Below are 21,755 nucleotides of genomic sequence, written 5' to 3'. Positions count from 1 at the left end.
TTGCATGTTTTATACAACGCCTGCGTTTTCCAACCGAAGGTCGAATTGAACCGTCGGTTGTTCAACCTTCGGTTGTAGTAAAGTTTTATACAACCGGCCCTAAAAGTAGCATTAACACGCAAGTCTTTTCAAGTAACAATCAACCAGTTGAAGAATGAGTCTTGACGGTGAATCTTTTATTTTTACCACCCGCCCATTTTTTTTACAGAAATACATATATTCAAGCGCCTGGAATCCGCATCAAACAAAATCCCGGTGATGTCGGTCTGTCTGTCTATTCTCTAATTTTCGGCTAAACGACTAAACCTGATTGGAATCAAATTTGGTACACATACTCGTACTCTTATAGACATAACAGGAAGAGCTGAAAAGCTTTTGGACAGAAAGCGCATGCGCAGGTGTGCTGGCCATAGCAAATTTGGTAATTTGGCTCAAGCTTTCACTAGATTAGAACTAGATTCAAACCCTGCTCTATTTTTAATACCATGAGTGAAAAAAGCGCATTTCCACTTGCATTCATTTCCCATTTGTAAGGTGTAACTTCTGTTAAAACCGTAAAAATCGGGCCACAATTAATAAAGTAAGCGTTGCATATGTGCAATCCATTTTTGACGTGCTACTTCAGTTTATAAGAAGAACCCTACTCTAAAATTTTAGAAGAATTAGTCTACAAACAACGAATGTGGGTCTGGGCATGCGCAATAGGTAATTATTTTGATTTGCCTTCATTCGAAGTGCCTACATACATTTCATTAAAAAAAATTGGAAATTTTTAATTCGGCATTAGTTTTACCTTTACTGGAGGCGCCTACATACAAATATCTTAACGAATAAGAAAATTGGATTACGCAAATACAAAAGTTATCATGCACAACTGCACCTGGATAGAGACAGACGGGTGGACAGACAGACGGAGATAGACGGGCAGACGGCGATACAAAATTATCAAAAGTGTAAAATTATGGAACACAACAACAAAGTAGCCACAATAGTGCATTTTTGCAAATTTATTTGTAAAAAGTAGCTTTTAATCTCACTTTGGCTGGCTGGCTGGCTGGCAGCAAATGTGGATGCGTAGAAGAACTCTTGTAGAAAGGCAACGGCTGTACGTGTATCTACAAGGCCGTGTAATTTGTCAACCTTAGGGACAGGGCTACATGATGTGAGGTTGGCGACATCTGGGCGTCATTCTAGAGCGTAGTTTACTGACGTGAAGGTTTTTCAGTTTTTTCCGATCTTCTACTACAGTTTTGGTCCGATCCTTTTCAAATTGGTGTCGTTGGAAAGATGTTGTAAACGCGCACAACTCCTGCGTGGCGGAGTTTTGTTTTTTGTCCTAGGGTGCCTTTTACCTTCCGTTGCGAATTTTATCACGCGGTTTAACGTTTCCTAAATCGCTGTATCTCTTTCTCGTGTCGCCAATAGAAGCTCGAGCAATGAGAAGTGCCCCAAAAATTAAGTACTATCTTGTGGAAAGTTTTTAGCGAAATCCACCAAAATGTGGGTGTAATATAAGTATGCACCGAAAAAGGAAATGTGGTAGCCTCCGACAAGATCTAACTGATGGTGAAGTCAAATCTTCAAATGCGAAATGCGGGTGAACGGTAAGTCGGAACTGGATACCGTCAAAGGGAATGTGATAGCCCCTGACACGGTCTTACCACAGATTTAACTGTGATCTTACTGATGCTGGAGTCAAATCTTCAAACGCGAATTGCGGGTGCACGCGGAAAGTGGGAAGCGGGTACCGAGTGAATGTAGTAGCCTTCGACAAGATCTTTTATTGATGGTTCAGTCAAAAGTGGCTAATAGAATACTGATGATCTGCCGCACAAAAATGCGCTGAAGTCCCTTCGATCTCACACGAGGACATTTTTATTTTTGTGGAAATTCGCTAAAAATGAGCCGAGTAAATAGTTAAGTGCTATCTATCTATGCTGCAAGTGTAAATCGCTATCGGCTTATTAGCGACAATGAAAAATAATTAATTCAGTTGAATAAATTTAATCGAATTTCGGAATGATGGTAGTTTCTAAAATGCCAACTAGGTTCCATATAAGGGTTAAAAATTATAATACATTTACTGCGAGTGTGCTGTGTGTGCATGTATAAAATCTGATTAATATTTTAATGCGAATGTAATTGGTAACCATTTCACAAAAATACATGGTTCAGAAAAATTAATCTGTCTCATTTGAAAAATATCATACTTCGTTCGTCAATGTACTTCATCTTTGAATAATTTTATATTCAAAGGCTTCATGCATCATTTTCCTGATCTTTATTATTAAAACTCCTCGTCGCCAATGAAATATCCACCACCAAAAAGCAAACTCTCTCTTCATTAACATTTACGGCACAAACGAGCACAAACGAAGCACAAACGATTGCAATTAAACCCGTCGTTTGTGCTTTAATTTCGTGCGTGAAGTCAGCTGACCATTTTGAATTGCCCATAATTTTTGTATGGTTGGTTTTGCTGACTTTTGTTGTACGCACAAACGAGCACAAACGAAGCACAAACGATTAAACCTAAATCCGTTGTTTGTGCTTTTCATGCCCAGCTCACTTCACGGACCCCCAATTTATTACACTATATTATTGTATTGTGATGTACCTATACGCTATAAGGTCGATTGCGATTGCGATGCACCATCCCAATAATAGTGTAATCTGATTTGTGCACACTATTCTTCTTACTACTTCCACTGAGGATAATAGTGTATTTCATAAAACATGTCACAAACAATAATGAAGAATCGAATTTTACTCCGTAAATACAACCGTTGAGTGAAGGATTAGGATTTAATTACTCAATGATACAACGTAAAAATCAGCACAAATCGAGCGCAATTCCCTCGCAATTCCCCATATAAGATTGAACTCCACTGAAAATGTTACACAAATCGACCATACATCCACGTATTAAAGACTGTTCGGTTCTAGTATTTAGGGGAACAATTTAACATCTACTTACATCTAATTAACCTACATCATTCATATTATATTTATGAGTATGAATAACGACAACCGTACAAATAAATTGTACGGTTTTCTTCCGTTGTGAGAATTGTTTTCACGGTGTTTTGCTGACTAGTTTTCGTTAAACCATTGAATAAAAATAGTGTTTTATTCAATGGTTGAACTCAATCTGCGGCATTCCATTGAAGGTCCGTCTCAGGTCGATCCATTTTCGGCACATTAGTGAAAAATATTTTATTTGTTACTCAGTTGTAAACGTTGATTAACAAGACAAAACGCAAACGGGTAAACGTCAAGTTTAAACGCTACTGACTTGTAAAACTGACAGCTGACCTGTAAAACTGACAGCTGACCTGTAAAAATTTTACAAGTTAGTAATCTAGTAATTTCATTGGCCAGAATTAATGCGAAGTCTCTGTTACATGGATAACATGATATTTTAGACATTTTTTCAAGATCAATTTAAGAACTAATTATTTACGTTTACTATTGTTTACAAATGAGTAACAAATAAAATATTGTACATTATACGCCAGGTAATAGTTTTTACTGGCTCTAGGAGATGACAGGCTCTCCTGACGGCTAGCCAGTCAACTTCTCCTATCGCCAGTAAAAACTCACTTACCTGGCTAATAATGTAAAATATTTTATGTAATCAACACCCCGTGTAAAATGTTTAAGACAGAGCTTCATGTATATGGCGGTAAAATAGAATATGCCTTAATTTAGACCCATTAAATCCCTAACATGTTTACCGTTTTTAGTAGGTACTTACTCAATTCTGCGCTTTACCAAACGGGTAGTAAAAGCTTATTTAGGTAGGTATATAACACTTGCTCACAATTTACGTGTTAGGGTAGGCGTTTTATTTATCCGTTTTATATGTTGTGTAGGCTGTAAATAACTGATACGGCTTGGGTATTAAATACAGTTTTATTAGAAAAACGCCAGTAGGGATCAGTAAGGGTGCGTGAGTGCGGTTATTTTTTGTGATCTCACAACCTACCTACGCTTTTAACACTATTTTGACTATTTAATTTCTTTTGACTATACTGGCTATACTGCCTAAATATAAACTAGACACATTTCAAAGGGAACAAATTACTTCGAATCTACCTGCATGTTTGGACCAATACCCTAAATCTATTTGGCTACGTTTGACTTATTATGTTCGATGTTGTTTTGTATCTGCTTCATTGTATTAGAGTTTCCATGAGCTTTCTAAATACTACACAGCGATAGGATATAAATTGACGTTACGAGCTATACTGATGGAAATCCATAAACTAGATTGAATTATCGATTCTATTTCCTACATACGAAAGCTACTTCACGACATAAAATGCCAAATAATGAAAATGGTGTTTAGTTTATTCGAAAGACAGGTACGTAGTTATACATTACTGACCATAAATACTTCATTAAGTTCTGGATAAAATTCATTGGTAGATCAAATAAACCCCTAAAGAGCATCTAAAAAAGCGGCAGAGCACCTCGGTGCGACCCTACGGGGCCATTGGATTTGACCCATATTCAATAGGCTTGTTACATGTGGTACCTATATTATATGTTAACTGTGCAAAGTTTGAACCGAATAGGTTCAAGCGTTTGACAGTTATCGTGCTCACGGACAGACGGACACCATCGACTTTTCTATAAAGCTTGCATCGTTTGCTCTGCCGCTTAATAATCCCGAAACCCATGACATTATTTCCATGACGCTAATAAACCAAACGTCAAAATAAATTACGTAAGTTGCTTTACTTGCTATTAATTCTATTCGATCTTTTGTGCTACAAAATAATTCGTTATAAGTGACCAAACTAAATGAAGTGGTGGAAGTCCGGTTAATACGAAAAAATTTCGCGACATTTCACTGGTCGAAGTTTGACAAATGTCATTGAATAATCGCATTGAATAATCGCTGAAATTACCACACTTGCAATTATCACTTAGAATTGCACAAGAAGTTTGTATTTTACCGAGTAAATTTGGGTTGTTAAGGTAATGAAAATCTGTTGCCTAGCAATTAGACGAGAAAAACTGTCAACTAATAAAAATGCGACACCGCAGGTGTCAAGCAACAAGCTTGAGAAATCTGTTATGAAATTTTTGAGGATTTATCAATGTTCGAAGGTATAGCACCACATCTACAAAAAAGCTCTGATATGACAACGTCACGACTAAATTCACGCTTAAAAAATCAAACGCGTTTGATTTCATTCGTGTCGTGTCACACTACAACTTTAGACGATCATAGTAGTAGAGCAACACCGATCCTGGACCACTTTGACCTTGAGTTCTGCGCATGCGCCAACTCCAAATTTGATACTACTGCGCATGCACCAATTCCAAGGTCATTTGAACTACTGCGCGTGTGCTAAGCCATTGGGTTAGTCACCCCATGGGTTATTGCGCTCGGTGTTGGGGCCAGGTCCTGCATTGAAATTCCCATACGCGTGTTCAAGGTCATTTGGGGTCTCAAAAGTGAAGGCCATGTGTAGGCTTGAAACTCTGCTCAAAGTCACTAGAAGGTCACGAGAGGTTTGAAACTCTGCTAACAGTCACTAGAAAAGTAACTAGGTTTGAAACTCTGCGTCACTCGAGAGGGTTGAAACTCTGCTAGTGATATAGGGGTCGATTCTAAATCAAAAAGTCACTAGAAAAGTAACTAGGTTTGTAACTCTGCTGGCGAGGTTTGCGCCTGTGCTAACGTCAAGGTGAAGGGATCGAGGTTTGCGTCTGAGCTAAAGTATCGGAGGTTTGTGTCCGAGCTAAGAGTTGTAGGTCACGCGGGTTGTGTCTTGAACTAAAGTGAGTCTAAGCTGACGCGTTCTCAAAGTCAGAGCTAAAGTAAGTCGGTTTGTGCCTGAGGGTTCTTGTCGATGGTAATATATGGCTGATTCTAAATCTCACTAGATGAAAATCCCTAGAAAAATCACTAGAATTGAGTGGTTCTGAACTGTGGTAGCGAGGTTTACGCCTGTGCTAACGTCAAGGGGGTCGAGGTTTGTGCTCAAGATAAAGTATCGGAGGTTTGCGTCAGAGCTAAAGTAAGTCGGTTTGTGCTTGAGGGTTCTTGTCGATGGTAATATATGGCTGATTCTAAATCTGACTAAATGAAAATCCCTAGAAAAGTCACTAGAATTGAGGGGTTCTGAACTGTGGTAGCGAGGTTTGCGCCTGTGCTAACGTCAAGGGGGTCGAGGTTTGTGCTCAAGATAAAGTATCGGAGGTTTGCGTCAGAGCTAAAGTAAGTCGGTTTGTGCTTGAGGGTTCTTGTCGATGGTAATATATGGCTGATTCTAAATCTGACTAAATGAAAATCCCTAGAAAAGTCACTAGAATTGAGGGGTTCTGAACTGTGGTAGCGAGGTTTGCGCCTGTGCTGTCAAGGTTTGTGCTCGAGATAAAGTTCGAAGGTTTGCGTCCGAGCTAAAGTAATTCGGTTTGCGCCTGAGGGTTCTTGTCGATGGTAGTGTACGGGTGATTCTAAATCACACTAAAATCCTCCTAGAAAAGTCACTAGGATTGAGTGGTTCTGAACTGCGCTAGCGTTTCGAAATAAAATTAACAGCCCATGAGAAAATAGGTACTTTAGTTGTGGAGTGGTCGCTCTCTCATGATTACATCCATGTCGTTTAAAAATAGCTGCAACTATTTCACATGCAGCTTGTGTTAGTGTTGTATTGATAACGGTGCAGCACCAGTTGAAAATATGCATAGCAAAGCGATTCAAGAACGTTTAATCGATTGTACCTCTTACACCCTTTGCAACAGTCAGGGTAAATACATTGAAATTGGATGCAGTACGCACCTTGTACCAATTCTAAGAATCGTATGCGATGACGGATGCTCACAGAAATGCCTAACGAACTAGATAAATGCATTCATGATTCAGGTAAAAGAAGAGTACCTATACGGATTCAAGAACGAATAATCGTGCACCTCAAATTTTAATAATTTGATTTCATTTTGCATAAAAAATTATGTCTTAATTAAACACATTTAATTAATTAGGTATAACATCGCCTATCGCTTGAAGGCTTGAATAAATAAATTCTTTACTCAATGCTAATACGTTATTAGCTTATAGTTACGATTCGAGGTAAAAAAATGCACCTATTTATCACACTGAGGACATGTTTAGCTACAAACATTTTACGTGAACAGTGTGGATAACAATTTGCGCGATTAAAAATGACATTTCTCCAGTCATATCCAATAGTTTTCTCGTTGTTACAGTTTAGTAAACTTATTGGGAACGCAAAAGACTTTGTGTTCGTCAAGAACGTACCTGCTCCTAAAAATAACTAATGGAAATGAGAGAATTGCGATAACGTTCATCGCATTCATAATCTCACTAATGAAACATTTCCAAAGCATTGGGTCTATTTTCAATTATAATACAGGCATTTATGGGGATTTTTAGCGAAAAATTACTAGGTACGATTTTAATTACAAGGCTAAGAAGACTCAAATTTTTTCCTGGAACGGCGTTTCAAGTCCAACAATTTTTAACCGCAACCAGATTGCATCAAGGACATTTTTGTAGGAAATACTGCCTTCTTTAGCATGATTTAAAAATGATATAAGCAAAGCTTCTCTCGTTTCTTCGAAATTGACTTTCATATCTGCCCAACATTTTACATACGTTTACGTAGCATGTTTTATTTCTGTAAGTTAGTTCGATGCTCAAATGGTGTTCTTAGAAAAAATTGCGTTTGAGGAAAATCGGGCGATGACGTAAAGATACGAACTGCTCCTGCAATTTCCTGCGAACAACGGTCAAAACAAAAGACACTTTGTACATTGTACTATTTTAGTTCTTGGAAGGCGATGTGCAACACAAAAGTGCTGATCAAAATAGCCCTTTGCACTGTTCGGGATTTAAGAGGCGTTTTGCATACATGTGAAAAATGTCTAGCATAAAAAATTGTCACATGCAAATATTTGTATAATGCCAACTATAAAGTTTCATGACTTTCATTGATACATCAGAGTCTTATAATTATAAGGCGTTCAAGGATGAATAATTGCAGGCGCCCCTTCTAAAGTTACAGGGGAGGCGCGTGCGGCAGCTCACAGAAATATGCAATTTTTAGTTATTGTATAAAAATATTTATTGAAAAAATGACCGTATGCATTTTTGAATAAAATTCTTTCTCAGTTAGACCCCTATTTGCATCGCTAAACAAAGATTTAGAAACATATTTATATACACCATTTCATGCGGGAGTTTCACATGCCGTGCAATTAATAGACGCAAATCTATACCTTCCCCGTTTAACGTCCCCAAAAACCAACCAAAAATTACAATAAATGAAAATGCCGCATAGAGTGTCTCCGGAGGGCATAAGCATGATTAAAAATTAATTTCTCCATGTCTCTCTCATCGAAACTTCATACTGTTTAATAATTACACAATTACTATTCTGCAACCGGGTGGTTGTTGTCAAAACTAAGGAGCTTACCTGAACTAAATGAAGGTTAAAGGCGATGACTCATAGAAAATTCTGAGAAGTGAGAACAAAGGAGGCAGCTCTTCTTGGAAAAAACCATGACTCATAGGATGGTAATATAAAGACACCCGTGAACCCTCAGTTCAAACAGATAAACGTGTGCAAGTCGCACATCTGTGCAGTGACATTGCAACGTAACAGGCGTGTGCAAATATGGTATCATCCGGTAGGATTAATGAGCACTCGGATCGTAAATCTGACACGGGAGTGTATTTCTTTATTAAAACATAGGGATGAGATTGTTCGTCATTTATCAATTTTACGTGATAATGTTTCCATAGTAGAAAAAGCTCTTAGTAATAAAATATATAATAAAAATGAAAATCCGGCTAGATTAGAATCAAATTTGGCACTTCTTAAATATTATGCATTGCTTCTAGAGAAAAAGCTAAGTAACGTTCAAGGTGGTGGATTAGGTAATGGTAATGTGCGTCCTCTAATCTGGCGCTCAGTGCACTCCTGTTTTAAATCTCGCCTTTTAACTGGTATAATTGTGAATTTCGAATACAAAGACCCGTTAATTTTTTTGCAAAAGGCTTACGATATTTTCACTGAAAAGGTAAGCGTTATGTCACGTAAGTCAATGTTAAAAGTAAACGTCGCTCTTGTATGTAGTTTCATTAATCCTCAAAATCTCGATGTCACTTTGAAAACGTTTGCAACGAAAAATTTGATTATTGACGGGGGAACTGATTTGCGCGAGTGTTATGACAATGAAGTGATCGATAGGTTACAGAATAAGCTTTCATTATATCAGGAAGAAGGGTCCGGGTTCGCTTTACAGGAAATACACAATTTAAAAGTAAACATAAACAAATACGTTCCCATAAGGGGCGGTATTTCAACTTTCATTAAAACGCCAGAATTTATCGCTCGAAAGCATGCGGTTATTAATGTAAAAAATAATGACGAATTTTGCTTTCTTTGGGCAATAGTTTCGGCTTTGTATCCGGCGAACAATCATGTAGATAGGGTGTCAAAATATCCTCATTTCGATACCGTGTTAAATCGTGGCAATATTCAATTCCCCATTAAGCTTAATGATGTAAAGAAGTTTGAGAAATTGAACAATCTCTCTATTAATTTGTACTGTGTCGAAAAGCAGCGTGTTATGCCATTCATGGTGAGTAGCAACCGCAATGCTCCTCGCACCGTAAATTTATTAGTATTATCTTCCAAAGACAGTCCGCGAACTCATTACCATTTTGCTTGGATTAAAAATATGTCGGCCTTATTATCTTCGCAACTATCGAAGTGGGGTCATAAGAAATTTTTTTGCAATGTATGCTTAAACCATTTCTCCTCCAGCGCCCTTCTTGCGAAACACTCTACCTACTGTCAGCAAATAAACGAGTGCGCTGCTAGGGTACCAAACGAAACAGAGAAATATTTAGAATTTGCGCATTACGCGTACAAGGAGAAGGTCCCGTTCGCTATTTACGCTGACCTTGAAAGCATTCTAGTTAAATGCGATGGCGATCTTGGCAACAACGATGATTGTACGAAATTATTCCAGAAACACATACCCTTTAGTATCGCGTTCTATCTGAAATGTTCATACGATGAGTCTCTTTCAAAATTTTCATTGTATCGGGGCGCAGACTGCATTCAATGGTTTATTAAACAATTAGGGGACATTGCAGTTTGGACGAATACAATTTTTAACAACCCAGTTCCCATGGAGACGATGAGTGATGAGCAACGCAAAGATTTCGAGAATGCCACGCACTGTCACATTTGTGAAAAACCTTTCGTGGATGGGGACATTCGCTGTAGGGACCATAATCATAAGGGCAGAGGTCTGTATAGGGGCGCTTCACACTCTCGGTGCAACATAAACTACCAAGATAGCACCGTAATTCCCGTCGTATTTCATAATCTAAGCGGTTACGATGCGCATTTTTTTATTCGAGAACTATCCACTGGTTTACCGGGCCACATAAAATTGCTCCCATTAAACAAAGAAAAGTACATCTCTTTTACAAAATACGTGGACAATACAAAAATTTCTTTTCGATTTATCGACTCGTTCCGATTTATGAGTAGTAGTATTGATAAATTATCAGCGTACTTGGGTGACGAACAGAAAACTATCACTAAATCCTATAGTCGTAACGACACCGAGTTCAATCTGCTAACGAGAAAAGGTGTTTTCCCCTACGAATATTTGGATTGTTGGGAAAAGCTAGATGAGACCGCTTTACCGCCAAAGGATGCATTTTTTAGTCATTTACATAACGAGGACATTACTGACGAAGAGTACGAGCACGCTTCAAACGTGTGGCGCGTATTTTCCATTCAAACCTTAGGTCAATACTCCGATCCTTACTTAAAAACGGACGTGCTTCTTTTGGCCGATATTTTCGAAACTTTCCGAATCACTTGCATGCAAACGTATCAGCTGGATCCTTTGCACTATTACACGGCTCCAGGGCTCGCATTTGACGCCATGTTAAAAATTACGGGTGTTAAACTGGAACTTTTAACCGATATCGATCAAATTCTTTTCATCGAGAGTGGAACTCGAGGCGGTGTAACTCAGTGTAGTACTCGATATGCTAAAGCGAACAATAAATATATGTTAAGCGGATACGATCCCAACCTCCCTACGAACTACTTAATGTACTTGGACGTAAACTCGCTTTATGGGCGCACAATGTGTGAGCCGCTTCCATGCGGAGAATTTTCGTTTGTAGAAAACTTTGAAACGCTAGACATATTAAATCATCCAGACGATTCGGACATTGGCTACATTCTAGAATGCGATTTTGACTATCCCAATCATATTCATAAGACCCACAGTCAGCTGCCATTGGCTCCCGAACATAGAATTCCCCCAGGCTCGAAATTAAAGAAACTATTGCTGACATTATACGCGAAACGTAACTACGTCGTCCATTATCGGAATTTAAAGTTGTACGTCCGACACGGATTAAAATTAGTGAAAATACATCACGTCTTACGTTTCAAGCAATCGCCGTGGCTACGTACGTACGTTGATTTAAATGCGACCATGAGAAAGCAAGCAAAAAACGAATTCGAAATACACTTTTTCAAATTGATGGGTCAACAGTGTGTTTGGGAAATTAATGGGGAACGTAAGGAAATATAAAGATGTACGTCTCGTATCTCGCTACGAGGGAAGATATGGAGCAATGGCGTGCATTGCAAAACCAAATTTTCATAGTTGCACCTTATTTGATAACGATATGGTCATTATTGAAATGAATCGATTAGAGGTGTTCCTCAACAAACCGATATATGTGGGTTTTGCGGTTCTAGACATTTCCAAAACGTTCCTTTACAATTTCCATTACGATTACGTACTGCCTAAATTCCAAAATAACGCTAAACTCTTATACACCGATACCGACAGTCTGATTTACTCGTTCACCAACGTACCCGACATATACGAGTCGATGATAAAGGAGGATATACATCTATTCGATACGTCCAGTTATGAGCGCGATAACGTTTTTGGAATACCGCTAGTGAATAAAAAGGTTCCCGGTCTAATGAAGGACGAAAGCAATGGCAAAATTATGCTGGAATTTGTTGGTCTTCGCGCTAAAATGTACGCTTATCGCGTAGATACAAAAGATGTAGTTAAAAAATCTAAGGGATCAACTGCAGCGAGTATTAAGACAATCACCATAGATGATTACAAGAACTCACTGTTTAATGCCGACATTATAAAGAGTCATCAGCACCTCATCAGATCGAAAAAGCATTCTGTATTTACAATCAAACAGAATAAAGTGGTCCTTAGTCCGCACGACGATAAGCGGATTATTCAACCAGACTGCATTAACACTCTTCCTTGGGGCTACGAGCAGGTAGTGTATCGGGAGTGAGAAGCTGAAAAATTAATTTTTTATAATTGTAGCTGTAAGCTGAACCAGTGCAACGATCCAGGAGCTTTCAAATATCTTTATCAAATGTATATTTATGGAAAATAAAATAGCACCTGCATATATAGAGTTTTATTTAAGCATCAACACTAGATGCAGTAGATAGGTTATGAGAATTCCTTAAACGTAACAATAAAAAAAAAACACTCTAAAATATTTGTTTTTATTTATAAAAAAAAATTACAATATTAAACTATATCATTTTTATCGATCCAAGATTTTTCTTCTAAGCCCCACCACTTCACATAAACTTTATCCTTCTTCCGGCGGAGTATTTTTTCAACCAAATATACATCTGAATATTTGGCCTTTTGCAACTCTTGCTCATAAAATCCACCCAAAATCGGTTTTCCATTCATGTCTTCCAATAAGTACGTCACCGGATTGGTTATTCGTACTTTTACAATTTTGAATAGTTCGCTAGACCAGTTGGGTGTGTAGCCCTTCGCAAATATACATTTAAATTTGCTAATTCGAACAACATCGCCAACATTAAAACGATATCTCTTGTTGAAGAGCTTGATGTGGCGGTAGGCGTCCAGCTTTGTATCGGCCTTCACTTCGATCGGTTTCATCCCCGTTGTTCGATGTTTACGATTATTGTACTCGCTCGTGATCGATTCGATTGCATCTATCCATACATATTTTCCACGTAAACTAAACTGCCGGTACAAGGGGTTTTTTATACTTCTTATAACCCTCTCGGCCAGTGCAGCCTTTTTCGTACTGTACGTGGAATAGTGATTAATGCGTTCTTGCATCATCAATTTGGCGAATGATTTGTTATAGAATTCCTTCCCGGCATCGGTCTGTAGATTTTTCGGTCTGCGTCTCGTAGATTTGAAAATAGCCTGTACGGCTTTTGTCACCTCCTCACCCGTTTTAGTCTTCAACCCTCGCGTCCATAGATATTTTGAAAAACAATCGATAACTACCAATATGTATTTGTAGCCTTTATTCTCTTTTGCGTAAGGTATAAATTCGGCTAGATCTGCTTGCCAAAGATCATCGAAGCCTTTAATGATGATACGTCTACGGGGGAAGTTTTTGCGCGCCGCTTTGTGTAACTCGTTCACCACCTGCTGCATCCTCTATTAGTTTATGTAGGGTTGCTTTGACCGCCTTCAACTCTTCCTCTAGTGCCTCCACGTAATTACGAAGACCGTCTACAGGTACTTTCGCAATCTGCATGTAATACATGAAGTATCCTCTATTTATGGCATCGCCATCGTCTACTGGATCGGCCACATTCATCAAACGATTTCCATTGAGATCCAGTCTTGTTGATAGGTAATGTTGTAAGGTTAGAGCATCATGACGTTCAATAGGATCCTCAACATTACTTAGTCTCTTACGTTCCACATTTATAGTATCGTCGGTAATGGAAAATTTTGTCTTTAGCAATTTTCCAAATTGAGCATGGGTATGAGAACGTCCGAATTTATCCATGATGAATGTAGGCGGGGAAGACGGAAATGGGGTATTTATACTAGTTGACGTAAAAATCGCTGCGTGGGCTTTTGTATGTAACCCTCCTCGTACAGCTCTTCCACGATTGATATTATATCATTTTTTACTCCTGTGTTGCCTGCCATTTTTTCACCCCATAAAACCTCTAGGTCTCTAATCAATTCATGCACGCTATTCCAGTATTTGAATTCGATCGGCCGGTCGAGTTCCTTGAATAGAGTAACACCGCTTCCCGATTTCGCACGCCCCCTATTCGCCGCTTCCTCCTCCTTCAGTAGAGGCTTTATTATAAGCGTATACTTTATGCTCTTATTCCCACGAATCTGTTCGGTGGGGTCGTAATTGCGTCGTGCGACATGAGTTGCTATTATTATCTGCTTATAGTTACTTCTATCCTGCTTGGATACTAGCGATTCATCCGGTTCATTCATGATGATAAGTTCGTATAGCCCCGCAGTACCTTTGTACCGGATCCCGTTAATGACCAAATCTTCGTCATCTATCGTCACCTCCGTCTTGCCCATTCTCCACTTATCCGTTTCGACATTATAATGAATTCCAAAGGTGGTGTCAATTGCATTACTCGTATCTCTTATCATGCGCTCAACGTATATACGTGGTAGGTGTTTGTATTGTTCCAAAAAGGCTTGCGAACCTTGCATATCAAGTAATGAAGCAGATGATTCTGATGCGATAGAGGACTCGTCTTCCTCTTCTTCCGGTTGATGCTCTCCTATCACTGTACTCTGTAGAAATGATGGCGGCTGTCTCAATGATGGAGTAGCCGTGGGATGAAAAGGTCTAACCATAGGACTAATATCAGTTGGTGGATATTTTTGAAAGTAGGGAAGTCTAGCTAGCGGACTGATCTCGGTAAGGGAAGAGGGCCTACGTCTCACTCGCGTGTAATAAGGTATCGCAGGCGTCGTACGCTGTGGTGGTGTCTTTCTTTTTGTATAGGAGATTGACGTTTTTTGGGAGGTGATGTAAATACTTCATCCTCTGATGGCTCCTCCTTTTTCGTTTCCATAACCGATGATGGCAGCGGTTCGATTTTCTTTACGATCTGAGCTAGCGGTTGAATTAGCGGTTTATACGTTCGTACAAATTCCACTTCTTTAATAAAACGATCCGCTTTGAGACGATTGTACTTTTGCTGTATCGCTTTACGCGCCTGAACTATTCGTCGTTTCAAGGCCATCTCCTTATTATCCATGATCAACGGAACAGGTAAACCGATATCAAATGAACAGATCAACTGGAACAGGGTCTGTTCCCCCCAATAAAGCTGTTAAGCTGTTCAGCGGTTAAAGCTGTTCAGCTGTTAGTTAAAGCCGTTCAGCTGTTAAGCTGTTAGAGGTATTAAAGCTGTTAAAAGCTGGTAAAGCTGTTAAAGCTGTTACAGTTGAACTGAACAATAAACATGTTTTCATGGTATTATATAGTGATCGAAGCCTTTCCTGAAACGACCGTTTTGCACATCCGCATCCTTATTTATCACCATAAACCCATACGGGGTTCGCCAGCTTTCCGAACACATCTCTCGAAACAGCTGCATGGTTATTATGGGTGCGACATGATCTTCATAAATATGTCGCAAATTCAAGTCGTCCTGTTCGAATAGGACAATTCAGTTGGCATTATCTCTAATCAATTGTTTAGGAATTTTAGAATACGTCTGACCCAAGTAGAAACAATCGATGGCGTTATGCCTGCCCATTGAAAAGTACGCTCTAATATTATCCTGTTTTTCACAAGCGATATCGTCAAAGATAAAAACCGAATTAGGTTTGGCAGCACTGGGCTCCATAATGTCCGCGTTCTTGTTGAATGTGAAGAAGCCTATATTCTTCATTGGTTGCAAAATTTCCCCCAAAACCCTATATTTGTCCTGATTCAGCGATTTCGAATAGACGTACACGTGTTTGAATCGGAGACCATTAGGTTCAGTTAGCAGACTGAGCATCGTATTCGTTTTACCACAATTGGACGGTCCACAAATGACGCATCTTACGCTGTTTGGAAGTAATACGCCATGGGTTTTTTTGCGGTCCACATTTGGCGTCGTGTCGAGATTTTGAACGAGCAGCTTTTGCTTCTGCACCACTACCTTCATTTTGGGGTCGCGGTTGAAATAAGACTACGAACATTTTTTATCATTACATTTTATTTATACATTTTAAATAAATACAAATCATAGTTTCTTCACTTCCCCGGTCAGAGGATTGTATTGAATTAGTGCATCGTGCAGGATCAGACAATAGGCAACCGTTCCCGCCTCGAAGGCCTCCATCGACTCCATTTCCAACTTAACATCTACCGTCGAATGCTTCAGAGATTCGTTTTGCTTTGAACAGTCCAGCACGAAGATGGGGCAACTTTTAAAATACAAATAGTCAAAGAGGGCGTCTTGATGCTCATCTTTCGAGTAATAATCGCGCCGAAAGTTTAAATAGTTTTGATATGCAATGATGTACTTGTTGGCATTAAAATCTAAATGCATCGCTTCGTACGGATAACTTTCCGAGTTGAGATGCAGTTTTAAATTTCGAATATTGATGTTATCGAAATTGGCCGCTCTTGCTTCGTGTGAAAACTTTTTACCGCTTCGTTGAAATGCCACAATTATCCATCGTGGTTTCTCTAGTTGAGTTGAAGTTTTGATTGGCCATATATCCGACTGTGCCTGTTTTAAAGCGGGCAATTCGTACAGTTCCCATTGACGAAATGGCATTGTGATTATAGCATCTTTATTGATGCGTTCGTATAGGCTAATTTTGGCGCTATCGCTAACGGTCACGTGAGGAACTTTCCATTGAATTTTTGTTAATGTTATTGTTGCATCGTCGGCGGTACCGATGTAGCAATTGGCATCGCTTCTAGCACGAATTAATACCAATTCTTGTCGCATGTTTACGATAACCTGTCGATAGTCCTCCATGCATCCGAATATGTGTTTTAGCGGAATGCAAACAGCGAAATGCTTCTCCTTGTTGCTCTTATTGAAATCTACTTGAAGGGATTCATCGGTCGGTGACCACCCCAAATGTTTGAGACCTTTGCTTTCAGTAGACGTATACGATACGTATCCCTTCAGTGAGGATGTAATACCAGGATTCCTGCATACATCCACTTTCTGACCTCCCAACTCATAGCGAATTTCTTCGAAAAGGAATGGTGCGAAATTGTTTGTTAGGTTGCATGTTTTTGCGATGGCACCCTCTCCTTCCGGCTGACTCCATTCAATTTTTCCTTCCAAGTACAAAAAACTGTCGTAGGTGGCGCTTATCAGCTCTTGATTTTGAATTAATATTCGTATTTCACTGGAAAGTCCGTAATCTGAAGATCCTCCGTATGGAAGATGGGTATGAATATCGGATTTAACAATCGTTTCGTCAAAGTGTACGCTTTGAAAGACGTTTAACGAGTCTGCTGCCGCCGCCATTTTGCACTTTCAGGCCAATGGATTCCAAGAAAAATTTTTCTACTGGCATTAATGTGCCCGGTCCCTGTCTCGATTGAGAATAACTCGATTTCCGGTTATCTTGTTTATTTATAGTGTTGAGGAAGGTTGGCAATGGACCTTGATTAATACGTAACCCCATATTCTTTTAACTCCAATCGTACTGTAAACGGTTCACTTTCCCCGAAATCGATCGGTTCGCCCTTTTGATTCGTCAACTTTATAGTTATATTGCTAATTCTACTGGTATTTACTTCCAAATATTGAGTATTACTGGGAATTTTATCTAAGCGATAACCTGGTGGAACGGAAACGTCTATTTCGTAAAGGACCTTAGCGCGATTTCCGTTTCGATAGGATCCCGTAATGAGATTACACTCTATGTGAATGTTGGTATGCTTAATGATTTGAATATCTAAAGCAGATGTATGTAGAACATTCGCATCCAATATCTTCGATTCGAAACCGAGCATGCGTCCTATGCAATCTCTTGGGGTGAAATCTATATCAAATTCGCAGCTAAGTTCACACTTGAGCGTATTGTTATTTGCACGTAGACTAAAGCGGCTTGTAGGAATGTGAGCTTTTATATACTCGCTTACCTATCTCTTCCAACTCGTACGCACCGTGCGGAATTGTTATCACCTTGGAGTATACGCTATTTGACTCAGTTTTATAGTAAAACTTATCGTTTCCCGCGTGAATGTTTCTTATGCTGTTACAGCCATAAAACCCCACCATCCCGATAACGTACATTTTCCCCGAAGGAAGTTCAATGGGGGGATAGAAATCATGACTCGCCGTATTTCCAACGCCCTCTATGCTGAACGTCGTCGACATGATTACAGCTACTGCTCGTTTAGTCAGTGCTCGTGTTATTTATACAGAAATTTTAAGCACAGATGGCCGCAATTCGTTGTACCAAATTGTTGCTCTTGTCCGTAATTATAATAGATTTTACAGTCGCGGAAATACTCGATCACTTCTCGTGGTGGTGGAATATTACCGAAACTATCATAGTACCAAACTCGTCTACTACGTTTTTTGTACGAGACCCAATGAGTGCCACGCCCCCTTTGACTATCTAAATTAATAACCCCGGATTCATTTTTACATGGCGATATAGGCATATTATCTCGCATAAACACGTCCCTAAAGTATGGTACACACCCTTTTGCGTGCTTACGTAGATCTACATCTGTTAACGGCCGCTTTGGCAATTTTTTGAAGTTTTTTTTTTTTTTAAATGCAACGCCAAACTGCCTCCCGATTTGTAAGGTTTCAAATACAGCGCACCGCCACTTTTATTTCCTATAGCGATCGATTCCATCGTGCGATTATGGCGTGAAGTTTCATCTTGCATTTTACGTGCGTCACGAGATGCATTAACTGCTTTAGCAATGCCTGCCGCGCCACCGGCTAAAGCTCCCACTGCCGATAAACCGGCGAATAGGGGTATCAAAAATGGTAAAACCCCACCCTGTTTTGGTATGGGAATAACTCTAGGTACGCTTACATTTTTCCTACCACCTAAACTTTTTATGGCCATATTTGCTGCAGTAACAGCTGACTTTATAACATCCGCGGTATTGCCGCTTTTCCTCATTTTCTTAGCAATTGTCCTGCGCAAGTTCAATAAACTGCTCTTCTTCTTCTTCGTTTTCACTCCCATCCCCAACTTTCGTTTTACCTTCATGATGGTGCCCACTGTGAGAGCCGCTGCTCGTTCCCCTAATTTTGCGTTAGAAGCTTTCAACCGTTCCCAAGCTTTGCGCTCTAAAACTCGATCTGCTTGATGTCGACTTTCCAAGTCTTGGTTATCCCTATAGCTAATGTCGTGCTCTTTACACTGAGCGTCTAGTGGATTAATGCCGGGATCTCCGCGCCTTAACCTTTTGTCTAATTTAGTACCAGGTCCGCAATATTGATAGCCGGGAATATGTAGCTCAATTGGAAGTTTGTTTATGAGAGTATTAACCAAGCCACTTCCATCCGTACACTTCCGCTTCCGATTCAACATTGTTGACATGCTACAGTGTGGTTGCATATTTATAGGAAATCTGGGGGCAAATGAAAAAATGCTAAAAGGCAGTAATCGTTTATTGAGGACGTCGATATATGTGGTACATTAAATAAGTAGGTCTATAGTGTAATATTTCCATCATGCACACTCTGTATTGTGAGAATTTACATTATTCTTATAGTTTAGCACATCTTCAATATCCCGATAGATGTTAGCGTCGTCATCGTCCTCTTCCTCCTCGTCACCAAACTCCATTTTACGAAAGTGACGGTAGTTAATCACCTGTTCGATAAAATCTTGATAGAAACAGGACAGAGCGTATGATTCCAGTAAATCAAATCGATAGTTGATTATATCTTTCAAATTAAACAGTTCTTCAATATCGTTCTTTTCCATCGTGCAATATTGAGAGCTGCTGTTGCCACATTGTATTCTTACACTCTTCAACATTTTTTCAGTAGCCCCCTTCACTGACTCCCACGTATAGTAGATGGTGATATTACTATTAAGTGTATCCGAACTTTGATCTCGTTCGACATCTTTCTCTTCGTTCACATTCGACCAATCTATCCATCTTTCGATCTCTTGTGATCGGAAAAACTTCATTTCGAGATATGTTTGCCATTTTAAAAGTGTCACCCAATCTTCCCTTTTCATGAGCATAACACTGCCGCATGCGATGCGAAGGATTGGTTCAAGGTTAAGGTGTGTACTGTAGCCGATTTCAATGTATTTGGAATTATCTAAGCTGTCGAAGAGGGCGTAAGAGGTACAATCTATTAAACGTTCCTCAATCGCTTTGCTATGCATATTTTCAACTTGAGGAGATGATGGTGGCGTTGATCCATATCCATTATCATTACAACACCAACACGAGCACGTGAAATAGTTACTATTACAGCTATTTTTCGTCGCCATGGATGATAGTTTCTTTAGTGTATTCATGAGAGAGCGAAGTACACGACGACGACGACCACTCCACAACTGAAGTATTTTTTCATGGGACATTCATTTTATTTCGAAATGAAAAGACAATTATCTATAATATTATGTTTTATTTACCACGACAACAACAACAATACAACAACACTAATCTATTGTTTACATAAATTTTAAATTGGTAGTTTTCCCCGCTGTTCCGGCGCTTTCGATGAATACATCACTAGTCTTCAAGGACTCTTTGAGGACGTTCAGGCGATCGCCTTCCTTGAAATATTCATAGAATCGTAATGGCAGCACACATTTAAAATTTTCAGTTTCCAATACTATTCGATCACCATATTTTGTATTTATGGTGTCGGCATTCACAATTCTAAACTTCTCCCCCACTTCCAAGTCCTTGACATTTTTGAATACTTTACAGAATGTACTGGTGTTGAGTGCGTTAAGATCCATTTTAACTGTTTCAAGAACACTATTGGACTGATTGAAACCATCGCTGCCGCTCACCCTTATATTTCCAACTCGTGACCTTGAAATCTACAGCGATACATTGCCGAACGATGATCGGCTTCTAATACTGGAGAAATTATTGCATGATATTGCTCGATTCTACGTCGGAATCGAACTCTATCGACTGCTACAGTTTCCCATGGGCCTTTCCTTGCTGCCCAGTAAGCAAAATGCCACGTCACCATTACATATGTTCTATTATTGGATTCATCGAATTTAACACTCTTCACCGGATTCTGAAGACTCATCCTTCCACGCTTGCAACTGTTCACTAAACTGCTCCAACTTTGCATCCCTTAGTTTCCGGATAATACACTCGTCACATATTTTATAGCTTAAGTAACTGTCACATATTGCCTCTCCTAACTCATACTTTGCGGCAATAGCTTGGCACTCCTCTGGGCTATATTCACCGCGTCCATATATCGCCTCGTGCTCTGCATCAAATGCTAATGCAGAAAAATGCTGCTTAAGGCGTCTCACGGCCGTTACGAAATCGACAGCTTTGGCCAATGATTCCTCAGCATATGCCATCCACGACATCTTTAATACATGTACACCTTGTAACGAACATATAGAGGCTTATATAAGCGTCAATCCCCACCACATCTTCAAAGTCATATTTAGAATATAGTGTAATTTAGAATCGGCCACCTCCGATACTTTATCTCGAGCGCAAACCTCGACCCCCTTGACTTTGACGTTAGCACAGGCGCAAACCTCGCCAGCAGAGTTACAAACCTAGTTACTTTTCTAGTGACTTTTTGATTTAGAATCGACCCCTATATCACTAGCAGAGTTTCAACCCTCTCGAGTGACGCAGAGTTTCAAACCTAGTTACTTTTCTAGTGACTGTTAGCAGAGTTTCAAACCTCTCGTGACCTTCTAGTGACTTTGAGCAGAGTTTCAAGCCTACACATGGCCTTCACTTT

The 21,755-nt window shown here is 39.5% G+C and overlaps 3 protein-coding genes across 3 annotated transcripts; 2 read left to right on the top strand and 1 right to left on the bottom strand.

The window, feature by feature from the left end:
* Positions 1 to 10,105: 10,105 nt before the first annotated feature.
* LOC116160937 lies at positions 10,106 to 12,422 on the top strand. Its single transcript, XM_031474086.1, has 2 exons — positions 10,106 to 12,340; positions 12,391 to 12,422. Exons 1-2 carry the CDS (start codon positions 11,594 to 11,596, stop codon positions 12,394 to 12,396), a joined length of 753 nt encoding a protein of 250 aa, XP_031329946.1. The 5' UTR covers positions 10,106 to 11,593; the 3' UTR covers positions 12,397 to 12,422.
* Positions 10,192 to 11,594, top strand: LOC116162409. Its single transcript, XM_031476024.1, has 2 exons — positions 10,192 to 11,491; positions 11,578 to 11,594. The coding sequence occupies exons 1-2, from the start codon at positions 10,192 to 10,194 to the stop codon at positions 11,592 to 11,594; spliced, it is 1,317 nt and encodes a 438-aa protein (XP_031331884.1).
* Positions 12,423 to 16,079: 3,657 nt separating the features above from the next.
* LOC116162408 lies at positions 16,080 to 17,330 on the bottom strand. Its single transcript, XM_031476023.1, has one exon. It carries the CDS (start codon positions 17,328 to 17,330, stop codon positions 16,080 to 16,082), a length of 1,251 nt encoding a protein of 416 aa, XP_031331883.1.
* Between the last annotated feature and the right edge of the window lie 4,425 nt (positions 17,331 to 21,755).

The sequence above is a fragment of the Photinus pyralis genome, unplaced genomic scaffold (genome assembly GCF_008802855.1).
Source record: "Photinus pyralis isolate 1611_PpyrPB1 unplaced genomic scaffold, Ppyr1.3 Ppyr1.4_LG10, whole genome shotgun sequence".
Classification (NCBI taxonomy): domain Eukaryota; kingdom Metazoa; phylum Arthropoda; class Insecta; order Coleoptera; family Lampyridae; genus Photinus; species Photinus pyralis.
Note: the sequence above shows the minus strand (reverse complement) of the source record. Positions and strands in the feature narration are given on the sequence as shown.